At 37.5% G+C, this 13,167-nt stretch overlaps 3 protein-coding genes and 1 non-coding gene across 4 annotated transcripts; 3 read left to right on the top strand and 1 right to left on the bottom strand.

Moving 5' to 3' along the window:
* Window positions 1-253: 253 nt before the first annotated feature.
* Window positions 254-4,629, top strand: LOC9302814 (ATP-dependent DNA helicase DDM1). Its single transcript, XM_021028122.1, has 16 exons — window positions 254-537; window positions 730-808; window positions 1,019-1,285; window positions 1,387-1,473; window positions 1,590-1,936; window positions 2,020-2,209; window positions 2,295-2,470; window positions 2,604-2,670; window positions 2,749-2,938; window positions 3,007-3,102; window positions 3,180-3,274; window positions 3,349-3,468; window positions 3,560-3,679; window positions 3,761-3,859; window positions 3,950-4,054; window positions 4,145-4,629. The coding sequence occupies exons 1-16, from the start codon at window positions 506-508 to the stop codon at window positions 4,367-4,369; spliced, it is 2,295 nt and encodes a 764-aa protein (XP_020883781.1). The 5' UTR covers window positions 254-505; the 3' UTR covers window positions 4,370-4,629.
* A 169-nt stretch (window positions 4,630-4,798) lies between these two features.
* On the bottom strand, window positions 4,799-4,870 carry TRNAE-UUC. The gene has a single exon. It is a non-coding gene; the product is annotated as a tRNA-Glu (tRNA).
* A 260-nt stretch (window positions 4,871-5,130) lies between these two features.
* LOC9302813 (succinate dehydrogenase [ubiquinone] flavoprotein subunit 1, mitochondrial) lies at window positions 5,131-9,078 on the top strand. Its single transcript, XM_021028129.1, has 15 exons — window positions 5,131-5,406; window positions 5,609-5,776; window positions 5,866-5,953; window positions 6,076-6,222; window positions 6,302-6,442; window positions 6,636-6,721; window positions 6,797-6,889; window positions 6,986-7,049; window positions 7,150-7,293; window positions 7,431-7,618; window positions 7,721-7,895; window positions 7,984-8,154; window positions 8,253-8,322; window positions 8,419-8,539; window positions 8,617-9,078. Exons 1-15 carry the CDS (start codon window positions 5,299-5,301, stop codon window positions 8,755-8,757), a joined length of 1,905 nt encoding a protein of 634 aa, XP_020883788.1. The 5' UTR covers window positions 5,131-5,298; the 3' UTR covers window positions 8,758-9,078.
* Window positions 9,079-12,196: 3,118 nt separating this feature from the next.
* LOC9302812 (probable carboxylesterase SOBER1-like) lies at window positions 12,197-13,163 on the top strand. The gene is made up of 4 exons (XM_021015480.1): window positions 12,197-12,249; window positions 12,516-12,637; window positions 12,735-12,842; window positions 12,966-13,163. Exons 1-4 carry the CDS (start codon window positions 12,234-12,236, stop codon window positions 12,969-12,971), a joined length of 252 nt encoding a protein of 83 aa, XP_020871139.1. The 5' UTR covers window positions 12,197-12,233; the 3' UTR covers window positions 12,972-13,163.
* Window positions 13,164-13,167: the final 4 nt, after the last annotated feature.

Here is a 13,167-nt window from a genome sequence, read left to right as displayed (position 1 = left end):
ATAGCGATAACAATAAATATCACAATCTGGTGTATGATGAAACTTGTATGAATCTCTTGCCTACCTGTTACAAAACCATTTACCGTTTTAGCTTAAAAGCTTTTGAAATGTTAACCTCTACATTAATGTACGAAAAAACTAGGTGTTAATTAATATTATCACTACTTAATGCCCATACATGTTTTTTTTTTTTTTTTTTAATTTTTAGTTTAATAATACGATCTTATATCCTTTTTTTTTTTTTTTTTTTGAACAAATACGATCTTATGTCCAAAATCGTAAAAAAGGGGAAAATTTGTAGGGGTAAAACAGCCATTTCGAGCTTCCCGCCCATGGGCGCGACTCCCGATTTAATAAACAATTAGAAAAAGGCGTAAATGTGAGAGTGTGTCTTTTCATTATACCCTCGTTTTTGAATTTGCTCTCCAAAAGCGACGGAGACTGTTCAGCTCGGTGGTTTCTCCCGCCGTTTGGGTTTTTCTTACCGGAATTTCCTTCTCCTTCGATGGTTAGTCTGCGCTCCAAAAAAATCACTCAGTAAGTCTCTCACCTTTCCTTTTCGTTTCTTTATTCCCGGCGATTTTCTGGGTCCTTAACGCTCTCGAAATCGCTCGCTGTTCTTGGGTTTTTCTTTGTTGGTTCCCTCTCTGCGTAATTTTGCCTGTCGCGTTTTGGATTATATTCTCTGATGATTTACCATTTCCCGATTTTGGATTTTTGAACTCCTAGGGCTTCGGAAATGGTCAGCGACGGGAAAACGGAGAAAGATGCGTCTGGTGATTCACCCACTTCTGTTCTCAACGAAGAGGTTTGTTCTGGGTTTTACTATTTCCCCTTCGTAGTTTGGTTGCTTGGTGAGACCTTTGAATAATAATAATTAGAAAAAGTTTAGTTTGCTCTTTTTCCCTTTTTCTTCTTTTAGGAATCTGAAACTTTGTGTGTTACTCTTTTGATCTGGGTTTTCTGTAAATGGGTATTACTTTCACTACTTGATTTTGTCCTTTTTCTGGATGTGAAGGAAAACTGTAAGGAGAAAAGTGTTACTGTTGTAGAGGAAGAGATACTTTTAGCCAAAAATGGAGATTCATCTCTTATTTCTGAAGCCATGGCTCAGGAGGAAGAGAAGCTGCTCAAAATTCGGGAAGATGAAGAGAAAGCTAACAATGCTGGATCTGCTGTTGCTCCTGATTTGAATGAAACTCAGTTTACTAAACTCGATGAGCTCTTGACGCAAACTCAGCTCTACTCTGAGTTTCTCCTTGAGAAAATGGAGGATATCACCATTGTAATCTTCTTTATTTCCTTCTTCTTTTTGGTTTCTCACTTTTGGAATGGGAGTAATTTTTCTTATTTTTGACTACTTGTGGGTGAAATTTGTTTTGCTAGAATGGGATAGAAGGTGAGAGCCAAAAAGCTGAGCCCGAGAAGACTGGTCGTGGACGCAAAAGAAAGGCTGCTTCTCAGTACAACAATGTTGGTTCCATATATAATTTTCATCTACTATGCATGATCTTGTATATATTGTTTTTTCTGCTTGTTTGGGAGAGTAACTTACTTGGATGTTGTTGGATTCTTTTTTCTTCAATCAGACTAAGGCTAAGAGAGCGGTTGCTGCTATGATTTCAAGATCTAAAGAAGATGGTGACTCCACCAACTCAGATCTGACAGAGGAAGAAAGAGTCATGAAAGAGCAGGGTGAACTATGTCCTCTTCTCACTGGTGGACAGTTAAAGTCTTATCAGCTTAAAGGTGTCAAATGGCTAATATCATTGTGGCAGAATGGTTTGAATGGAATCTTAGCTGATCAAATGGGACTTGGAAAGACAATTCAAACGATTGGTTTCTTATCACATCTGAAAGGAAATGGGTTGGACGGTCCATATCTAGTCATAGCTCCACTGTCTACACTTTCAAATTGGTTCAATGAGATTGCTAGGTACTACTCTCTTGACCATTTGTGCTTGTATAGATGCAACGCTTTGGGGTTTCTGTTGAAAGTTTTCTTCCCTTGTTGATTAGGTTCACGCCTTCCATCAATGCTATCATCTACCATGGGGATAAAAAACAAAGGGATGAGCTCAGGAGAAAGCACATGCCCAAAACTGTTGGTTCGAAGTTCCCTATAGTTATTACTTCATATGAGGTTGCTATGAATGATGCTAAAAGAAATCTGCGGCACTATCCATGGAAATATGTTGTGATTGATGAGGTAATTTTCGAGATTGGCTAATGTACTAGGCTTTGAAGATCAAGATGATCCTTCTAACTGATACTTTTGTTCTTGTATATTATAGGGCCACAGGTTGAAAAACCACAAGTGTAAATTGCTGAGGGAACTAAAACACTTGAAGATGGATAACAAACTTCTGCTGACAGGAACACCTCTGCAAAATAATTTGTCTGAGCTTTGGTCACTGTTGAATTTTATTCTGCCAGACATCTTTACATCGCATGATGAATTTGAATCATGGTACAAACATGGTCCTTTTCTACTATTATCGCTAACTAGTCTTTCTGTTTTTTTTTCATATGTTAAAATTAGTAGCAGCTTTTTGACATTCATTCCTTTCTAAGTATCTAACTGATAAAATGAGTCTCTACAGGTTTGATTTTTCTGAAAAGAACAAAAACGAAGCAACCAAGGAAGAAGAAGAGAAAAGAAGAGCTCAAGTATGAACAATTATATCAATTTTACTAGATTTCTTTGATTGTATCTATGTCTCATGCGAAGAGTACATTTTTGTCTAGGTTGTTTCCAAACTTCATGGTATACTACGACCATTCATCCTTCGAAGAATGAAATGTGATGTTGAGCTCTCGCTTCCGCGGAAAAAGGAGATTATAATGTATGCTACAATGACTGATCATCAGAAAAAGTTCCAGGAACATCTCGTGAATCACACGTTGGAAGCACATCTTGGAGAGAATGCTATCCGAGGTACTTGATCTTCTTTATGTTTGATTATGTTATTTTCTGCATTGCTTTGTTCATCCCTTTTACTTCAGGTCAAGGCTGGAAGGGAAAGCTTAACAACCTGATGGTTCAACTTCGGAAGAACTGCAACCATCCTGACCTTCTCCAGGGGCAAATAGATGGTTCATGTATGTCATCGTCTTTTAAGAAACGTAAGAAAAACTTCTGTTTTACTGATCTGTCTAATTGTTTCATTTCGTGACAGATCTCTACCCTCCTGTTGAAGAAATTGTTGGACAGTGTGGTAAATTCCGCTTATTGGAGAGATTACTTGTTCGGTTATTTGCCAATAATCACAAAGTATGTTTCACAAACCCATGGCTCGTAACTCATTTCCCTTTGAGAACTACTCTGATCCATTTGCTGATGACCAGGTCCTAATCTTCTCCCAATGGACGAAACTCTTGGACATAATGGATTACTACTTCAGTGAGAAGGGATTTGAGGTTTGCAGAATCGATGGCAATGTGAAGCTGGATGAACGGAGAAGACAGGTTTCACCTGTGCTTCTGCTTTGCTTTGCTTTTAAGCAATATTCTGACCAAATATTATAACCATAAGGTCTCTCTCTCTACCTTGAAACAGATCAAAGATTTCAGTGATGAGAAGAGCAGCTGTAGTATCTTTCTCCTCAGTACCAGAGCTGGAGGACTCGGAATCAATCTTACTGCTGCTGATACATGCATCCTCTACGACAGCGACTGGGTAATCAAATCAGTTAATTTTCTTTGAAGGAATTTCTTTCTCTTTCATGTAGTCTCAAACTGTGTTTTGTCTGATCTTCAGAACCCTCAAATGGACTTGCAAGCCATGGACAGATGCCACAGAATCGGGCAGACGAAACCTGTTCATGTTTATAGGCTCTCAACGGCTCAGTCGGTAGAGGTAAAACTCTTTGTTGTTCATATCAAACTATGTTAACTCCAAACCAATGAGATTGTTGCCTCATGAGATTGGTTTATGACACTTGCACAGACTCGGGTTTTGAAACGAGCGTACAGTAAGCTCAAGCTGGAACATGTGGTTATTGGCAAAGGGCAGTTTCATCAAGAACGTGCCAAGTCTTCAACACCTCTAGAGGTTTAATATATCTCAAAACTCAAATCCTTTTATATACACTTAATAAAAACGTAATCTTCTATTAAAAGCTTGAACCAAACTAACACACAGGAAGAGGACATACTGGCGTTGCTTAAGGAAGATGAAACTGCTGAAGATAAACTGATACAAACCGATATAAGCGATGAGGATCTTGACAGGCTGCTTGACCGGAGTGACCTGACAATTACTGCACCGGGGGAGACGCAAGCTGATGAAGCTTTTCCAGTGAAGGGTCCAGGTTGGGAAGTGGTCCTGCCTAGTTCGGGAGGAATGCTGTCTTCCCTGAACAGTTAGGACCCATTAAGCAACTCATTGAAATCACTTCAGTGTGGTTTTTTCTTTTTTTCCGGAACATGACTCGGTTACTTTTGGCTGGAAGGATTTGATTATTAGAGGGATCGGAAGTAGAGGGCTCGGAAGTTTTTGTAAGTTAAAGAACTCGCTTAATAAAACCCTGAAAACATGAGAGTTAATGGTGATTAGCTCTTAATGTGATGAAAACAATTGGCCCTCTGAATTTTGCAATTGCGGTAATACTATGAGTATTATGCTAATGTTATTGTCCTGTATTTTGAAATTTGGCATTGGGCTATATCTCTCAAACTTGTTGGGTGTTGGGGTCTTATGTTTTGGATTTGGGCTTTGTTAACTTATGATGATTAGGCTCAGTCGGTCGAAATAATTCAAAAAACATGGGTAGAGTAAAAGGATAAGCGCAAAAAGCTCCGATGCCGGGAATCGAACCCGGGTCTCCTGGGTGAAAGCCAGATATCCTAACCGCTGGACGACATCGGATTTGTTGTTAATGATTCTTGTAAATATTGAATAGTTTTCTCGTCTCAGCATCTACTGGACTAAACATGAACACGCGACGCCGACAAGAATAAATGGGGCACCAAACATTTGGGTAAAAGTATTTATAGGGGTATTATTGACAATTTGACCATTACAAGAGCTAATCTTAGGGGGGTTTAGTTAGTAAAGCAAACCGGGTTAGGCGTAAATAGTGTGTGATAATAGGGGTAATTAAGGGAATTTAAGAGAAGTCATCATCGTTTTCCATTTTTCTTATTTTAAGCGCCTCGGTGGCTATCTCTCACTCCGTTCGCGTCTTCCTCTTTAAGGGAACTTCCTCTACGAAAAACTAATTCGTATTCTCTCATTTCTTCTAAGGAGATTTGCATCGAAGAAACTGATTCGCTTGTGGAATCATCAACACGAAGATGTGGCGCTGCGTCTCTCGTGGCTTTCGAGCTCCTTCTTCAAAGACCTCTTCACTCTTTGATGGCGTCTCTGGATCTCGCTTTTCCAGATTCTTCTCCACCGGTTCTGTATGATCTCTCTTCCTTCTCCTTCCGTTTTGTTAATTTTTCCAATTCGATCTTACGTAATTCACGAATCATAGTTTTATCCGCCATTCAAATGCGTTAGCAGTCAAGCAAATTGTTGAAAATTATCCTTCCGTTGATTTTATTCTAAATAGATTTTGATCGATTTGCTTTTTGGTGTTTGTTTTTGTTACCTGTTGAGCAGACCGATACGAGATCCTCTTATACGATAGTTGATCACACCTATGATGCGGTTGTGGTGGGAGCTGGTGGTGCTGGACTTAGGGCGGCGATTGGTTTATCGGAGCATGGATTTAACACCGCTTGCATTACTAAGCTTTTCCCCACAAGGTCACATACTGTTGCTGCTCAGGTATCTTTGGTTACAAATCTCTGTCTATTATAGATTTTTATATGGATTTGTTGTGATTGAGTGTTTATGATTTTGAAAAAATTGTGAAGGGTGGTATTAATGCTGCACTGGGAAATATGTCCGAAGATGACTGGAGATGGCACATGTATGACACTGTCAAAGGAAGTGACTGGCTAGGTATTCTTGGTCTTCCTTTCGTTTCTGTTTCTTTTTTTAGTGAAATTGTTTTGCTTCTTGTAGCTGTTATGTGGTTTATTGAATCGATTAGTGAGTTCTTTCTTGATTTTTTCTTTGTTTAGGTGATCAAGATGCTATCCAGTATATGTGTAGAGAGGCACCAAAAGCAGTCATTGAACTTGAGAATTATGGGCTGCCTTTCTCTCGTACTGAAGAAGGGAAAATTTACCAGCGTGCATTTGGTGGTCAGAGTCTTGACTTTGGAAAAGGTGAGTTTAGTATTGATGTTCTTATTTACTTTGTTTTAATAGGTTTCTCATATTGGCTTTCTTATTATTCTACCATCAGGTGGTCAGGCCTATCGTTGTGCTTGTGCTGCTGATCGGACTGGGCATGCTCTGTTGCATACTCTCTATGGACAAGCTATGAAGCACAACACTCAGTTCTTTGTTGAATACTTCGCCTTGGATTTGCTTATGGCTAGTGATGGTAAGTTAATGACAGTTATTCTGCTTTTACTGTCGCTTCCATTAGCATTTGCCAATTTGGTGGAGGGGTGATGTCACTAGAAATCACAAGTAGTAATTGATTTTATGAGGGGGTTGGATGGCTCTTATTGATCAATTTTAGACTTATGGGAAAGCGATCTGAAGTTAATTCAACATTTCTATCTGATATGCAGGCAGTTGCCAGGGTGTAATTGCACTAAACATGGAAGATGGAACATTGCATCGTTTCCGCTCTTCACAAACAATTTTGGCAACTGGGGTGAGCTAGTTTTTACATGATAAAAATTTTTGCAATAGGGAAAATATACTCACCTGGTGGCTGATGTTTTTCCAGGGGTACGGCAGAGCATACTTCTCTGCAACCTCAGCACATACATGCACAGGAGATGGAAATGCCATGGTTGCACGGGCCGGTCTTCCATTGCAGGTTTCCCACCTGTTTTGTTTTTATTAAAAATGGTGTACGATGTATTTGTCTGTCATTTGTATGCTAATAATCTTTTTGTCTAATAAATATATGCAGGACTTAGAGTTTGTTCAGTTCCATCCAACTGGTATATATGGGGCTGGATGTCTCATCACTGAAGGTTAGTATCTTGTCCTCACATACTCGAATTCGTTTGCAATATAAGGTTTAAGTGTTTTTCACAATTACATCTTTAATGTTTGCACTATATACAATTGTAGGATCTCGAGGTGAAGGAGGTATCCTTAGAAACAGTGAAGGTGAACGTTTTATGGAGCGATATGCTCCTACAGCCAAGGATCTTGCATCAAGAGATGTTGTCTCCAGATCCATGACTATGGAAATCAGGGAAGGTCGTGGTGTAGGTATGCTCCACTGAAAACAAGTTTTAATTTTCGGAGCAAACTCTCATTACGTGATTTCAAGGTGTATCTATGCTTTTGATATTGTGATTCGTCTAGTTTGATTCTCATCCTGGACAACTTTTGCTGATATCTTCCAGGACCGCATAAGGATCATATCTATCTCCATCTGAATCATCTTCCTCCAGAAGTTCTGAAAGAAAGGCTTCCTGGAATCTCTGAGACCGCTGCCATCTTTGCTGGTGTTGATGTTACCAAAGAGCCAATTCCCGTCTTACCCACGGTTCATTATAACATGGGTGGTATCCCAACAAACTACCATGGCGAGGTAAGAAAAGTCTTTTAAGAAACTTTACTGAAATTTGTGTTGAGTGAAGCATGAGATGCATTCGAAGCCTATCACTGAAAGCAATTCTGTTAAATCCTGCAGGTAGTTACCATCAAAGGCGATAATCCAGATGCAGTGGTACCTGGGCTAATGGCTGCTGGAGAGGCAGCTTGTGCATCTGTTCATGGTGCCAACAGGCTTGGTGCAAATTCATTGCTCGACATTGTCGTCTTTGGTCGTGCTTGTGCAAATAGGGTTGCGGAGATAAGCAAACCAGGTTGGTCTTTTTTGAGGATCTCGAGACTGCTATTATTATAAAAGATAAGTCTCTTCTGATCATTTTTTTCTTTATTCGATTGGTGCAGGGGAGAAACAGAAACCTCTTGAGAAGGATGCGGGTGAGAAGACTATTGCATGGCTGGACAGGTTGAGAAACTCAAATGGGTCGCTTCCTACCTCAAGTATCAGATTGAACATGCAGAGAGTTATGCAGAACAACGCAGCTGTGTTCCGCACGCAAGAAACATTGGAAGAAGGTAAACAATTATCAGAATTTGTTCTGCATTTATTTAAAGCTCTCACCTGCAACTGCAAACCATTTTCTTTACCATTTATTACCGTGAAACAATGACAGGTTGTCAGTTGATTGACAAGGCCTGGGAAAGTTTTGGGGATGTCCAGGTGAAAGATCGGAGTATGATATGGTAAGACAGACTTCATTCACATGGCATTGATTATTATACTGTTATAAAATCTGGTGAAACTCTTGTTAATCTTGGAAACTAATGAATAATTTGCAGGAACTCTGATTTGATAGAGACGTTGGAGCTGGAGAACCTTCTGATAAACGCTTCGATAACAATGCATTCAGCGGAAGCACGAAAGGAAAGTAGAGGAGCACATGCTCGGGAAGACTTCACGGTTTGATTCCTTCCTTAGCCTTTCCACATTGATTGATTTATGCCATAATGATGAAACCATAATGAATGTGTATGCAGAAAAGAGAGGATGGAGAATGGATGAAGCATACATTGGGATATTGGGAAGATGAGAAAGTGAGATTGGAGTATAGGCCTGTTCACATGGACACTCTCGACGATGAGATCGACACTTTCCCTCCCAAAGCTCGTGTCTATTGAGTATTGATCGAGCCCATGCTATATTATTTTTATCGGAATAATAATAATAATAATAATCAGGAACCCAAAAAAAAACAAAAAGGGAATTAGGAGAAGACAAAGGAATTTGCTATTTACAGTATGAGCTGATGGAGCACAAAGGAGTGTTCTGAAACTGGGTTTACGTTTTTTCACCAGAAACGATGAAAATAAATTGATAGAAGAGAAAAACCCTACAATTATTATTTTCTTTATCTGTTCCTGATACTGTTAGTCTGTTACATTCTTTGTTACTTGTTGTTATAACGCCTTGGTGACATTCTTGTTTTTTTTCTTCCAAAAGTTATGTTCGAATTGTGTATCGATCGATAAAAGTTATTTTTGCGGTGATAATAATAGGTATCATTAAGTAAACACGAGTACAATTTCGACCATTTGGAAAACAAATTTAGGGTTGCTTTTTCCATAGTAAAAGCTGGGAGTTTTTATTTTTTTGGAATAGCTTTTATTGATTAGAGAGGTACAAATATTTGCGGATCTGAGGGAATTATAAGATTGGTCCGATCGTCGTCGCTGGATGATAATGTTGGTCTGTAGAAAATGCGTCTCTCTGTTAAAGTCGTCCACTTGCTTATGGCGTATACTAAAAAGTGCTCTTCCACATTATGCAAATTGCAGATACAGTCGGTGAATGTAAATACATAAATGATGTATGATTACGACCTTGAATTAGCTTTGAAACTAGCCCCACATCAATCAATTCGATTTATTATGTAGTTCAATATCACACTAATCAACCGTAAGATATTATATTTATCCGCATGCGTGTGTGTTATTCCTAATTAGAACCAATCGATGACAAAATTAGAAAGCTCCACGACAAATTAAACCAAACCAGTCGACTTCACCAACCAACGTTATCTATTAACCTGCTCATTTCACATTTAACAATTCCAAACCCCATCAATTGTATAATTAATTAATCCCTTTTCGACACAAAAGCTGACTTAGCCAATGCTTAAAACGCAACGTATGAAAGAGAAATCGAGGAACGTCGTTATTAAATCGTCTAAGCTTCATCCAACCTTGTCAATAAAGTAGGGTTTTACTCACTCATCATACACCTTTCTTTTTCTTATCCTTATCTTAAAGTAAAATCTTTTTCATATTTATTTTGACCGGGTAACGGAACTTACGCTTAATGTGGAAAAATTCATATATACTCCCTCCGTATTTTAATAAGTGTCGTTTTAGAATTTTTATTTTTTTGAATTGGATGTCGTTTTCAAATTTCTATACAAAATTTATTACTTTTTAATGTTTTATGATATCATAAAACATTAAAAAGTAAAAAATTTTGCATAGAAATTTGAAAACGACATCTAATTTTTTAAAAAAGAAAATCCTAAAACGACACTTATTAAAATACGGAGGGAGTATAACTCATTAGAATAAAAATTAATTTATTTTAAATAAAAGTGAACCAAATTATAGAGAAATTACCTAAACCACCAGTTTTTATGAAAATATACGAAATCTGAAAAACACTATGAGACTGTATATTATGCAAAAACTGAGAGAGCGAGAGATGTGTATTGGTGTGAAAGAAAAGAAACAGTGAGGTAGTGGTAAGAAGTGGGTCACCAAAGTGAAAGTGAGTGACATTTTGACGTGGAGACAACGGTGCAACCCCAAAAGAGATATTAGTCGAGAGCGAGAGGGTTAAAACATTGTTTTTTCCACTGTCTTCTTTCCCATTCACTTAAAAGAGTAAATATTTATGTATAAAAAGAAAATACTTTAAATATCCAACAACAACAAACTCACATTCGAATTTTTGGTGAACATTGCAGTTAACAGGGCCGGTTATTGGCATGTGCAAGTGATGCATTTGCACCGGGTCCAACAAATTTAAGGTCCAAATTCATAGTTTTTCTATTATTTAATTATTTAATTATGCTGAAATTTTATAAAATATCCATATGTAAAAGTCCCAAAATTTTATTTTAAAAGGTAATATTGAGATCCAAAATTAATAAACAAAAATAACATGTCCAAATAGCTATAAAATACAAAATAATTTATGAAATATAACTTTTTGTAAATATATATATATAAATTTTTTATTAAAAATAGGATTTTTTTTTGTATGGCACCAGGTCTTACCGATGAATGAGCCGGACCTGGCAGTTAATATGGTTGTTATTGCATACATAAGAAAAACTAAAGTCTATATAGGATTCAAATTTTCTAATTATATATGTGAAAAGATGAAAAAGTTGTCAGATTATATTTTGATTATTTTCCCTTCTTGTATCTGTTACTTAATAAAAAGACGCCAGAATATCGTTAAAAACCTTGCAAATTTTACTGTGTTTCTTTTTAGCATTTTTGGATAATTTAAAAAGCGTTTTAAAAGATTGGTTGCTTCAATTGTGCAAGATCGGTCCAATAACAGTTAGAAAGGCCCCACCAGCGATCCCTTTTCCGTGTCATATTAGAAACTTACATATATGGGCTGATCCATGGGCCCATCAGTCACCCGTATACACACTTAAGCAGCAATTTAAGCTTTTAATGAATAAATTTGACAATACAATTTGAGATAATGTCTTATATTAGTTAATTATTTTCGATGCGTCTATATTGTATCATGATGTTAGTGTTAGTAAATATTAACAAGTAATTTGCATTCTTTTTATTTTTTGGTAACCATGAAAATAAGATCATGTATTTAAATGAATAATTTGCACAAAAAAAAAAAAGTATTTAAATGAATAATTAAGGAGGTAGGTGACTCACTGTCACTGAGAGTCCAGAGCAGTTTGTGATGGGAAAGAGATTCAGAGATATCTTTAAGACCATGACCACCAGTGATATTTTTTGAGTATCATTAGCCCATAAAATATTTTATAATGGACCAAACCACTATATTGGGTCTGATACGTATCAGTGTACTGATACTTGTGATACTCAAATTTGTGTGACGTGTCGGTTTTCCATTGGACCATATTTTTTTGGTGAAACAGAGAAAAAAAAATCAATCTCCTCTCAAACTCGCGATCCGTCTCAAACTCGATCTAGAGAAAGAAAAATTCATCTCCTCTGCTGACCATCACCGCGAGCTTGAACTGGAAGCATTTGAATTTGGATTAGGATTTCTCCTCCGTTTTAGTCTCCGTCGGTCTGATTTCGTTGGAAGAATTTGAGGTCGGAGCTAGAGAGGGGATCTATTGAATTCGATGAGAATTGGTGGGATATGGTGATCGTTAAGACAAAAGGTTCCCATGGCGAGATTTCTGGTGGGCTTCTTGTTGCCTTCGCTACTTCTGGCAGGTTGGTTTCTTTCTCTATCTTCTTTACTTTCACTCATTTACTCCTTAACATTGTACCTACTCCACGTTTTCTTATATAGTTGTTCAGTAGATGTTAAGGTTTATGATGTACGAAGAACAAGCTGCTTTAACTGATTAAGGAGTTGGTTTTGTTCTAGAGATATGTTTATGCCATCAAGTAAGTAATTTTGAATGTGGTAGGGATCTTCGAAAGATGAAAGCAGTTTGCTTAAAGCAGTTACAAACGTTCATGCCATTATAGATAAGGAAATTGCAGGAGAAATAAATCCAGAAAATGTGTATATCTGTGGATTTAGCCAAGGAGGTGATCTCTCTCTTTGCATCCCCCGTAGCTACACATTTCATGGATTTACTTACTGATCTAAGACTCTACAATGTGTTGATTTTCTTGCATTGCGACTTCTGACATAAGGTTTTCTGCAGGTGCATTAACCCTGGCTAGTGTTCTTCTTTACCCTAAAGCTCTTGGAGGAGGTTCAGTCTTTAGCGGATGGATTCCATTCAATTCTTCAATCATCAATCAGTTTACCGAAGATGCTAAAAAGGTTATTCATCCGTTTTTCGGTTTCTTGTAAAGGGTAAATGTCGATTTTCATGTCATTGTTTTTCGGGTCTCTGAGTCTCCATAGTTTGCATATGCAGCCACCAATCGTGTGGTCTCATGGCATTGATGACAAGACTGTACTATTTGAAGCTGGTCAAGCAGCTCTTCCTTTTCTTCAACAAGCTGGTATGACTTGTGAATTAAAGGTATGAACTATGAAATAATAATCAAATCAAACACTCATGTTTGATAGTATAACAGAGTAGACAATTCAAATACTGATCACATTGGATCGTATAAAACCAATTGTTGAGTATATGAATATGAAGAAATAAGGAGCTGCAATATTTGGAGTTATGGATCAAACAACGGATGCAGAGCTCTTGGTATTAAAAGGCAACATTGTACTCAAGGTAACTATATCCTAGTGCCTATCAAGATTAGAATAACATCAGCTCATCTCTGGTCTAGTTTCTCTATCATGAAAACCGGTTTTTTGGTTTAAACGTCTTGTTTGGTTATGTAAACTGG

The sequence above is a fragment of the Arabidopsis lyrata genome (assembly GCF_000004255.2).
Source record: "Arabidopsis lyrata subsp. lyrata unplaced genomic scaffold ARALYscaffold_8, whole genome shotgun sequence".
NCBI classification, from domain to species: domain Eukaryota; kingdom Viridiplantae; phylum Streptophyta; class Magnoliopsida; order Brassicales; family Brassicaceae; genus Arabidopsis; species Arabidopsis lyrata.
Note: the sequence above shows the minus strand (reverse complement) of the source record. Positions and strands in the feature narration are given on the sequence as shown.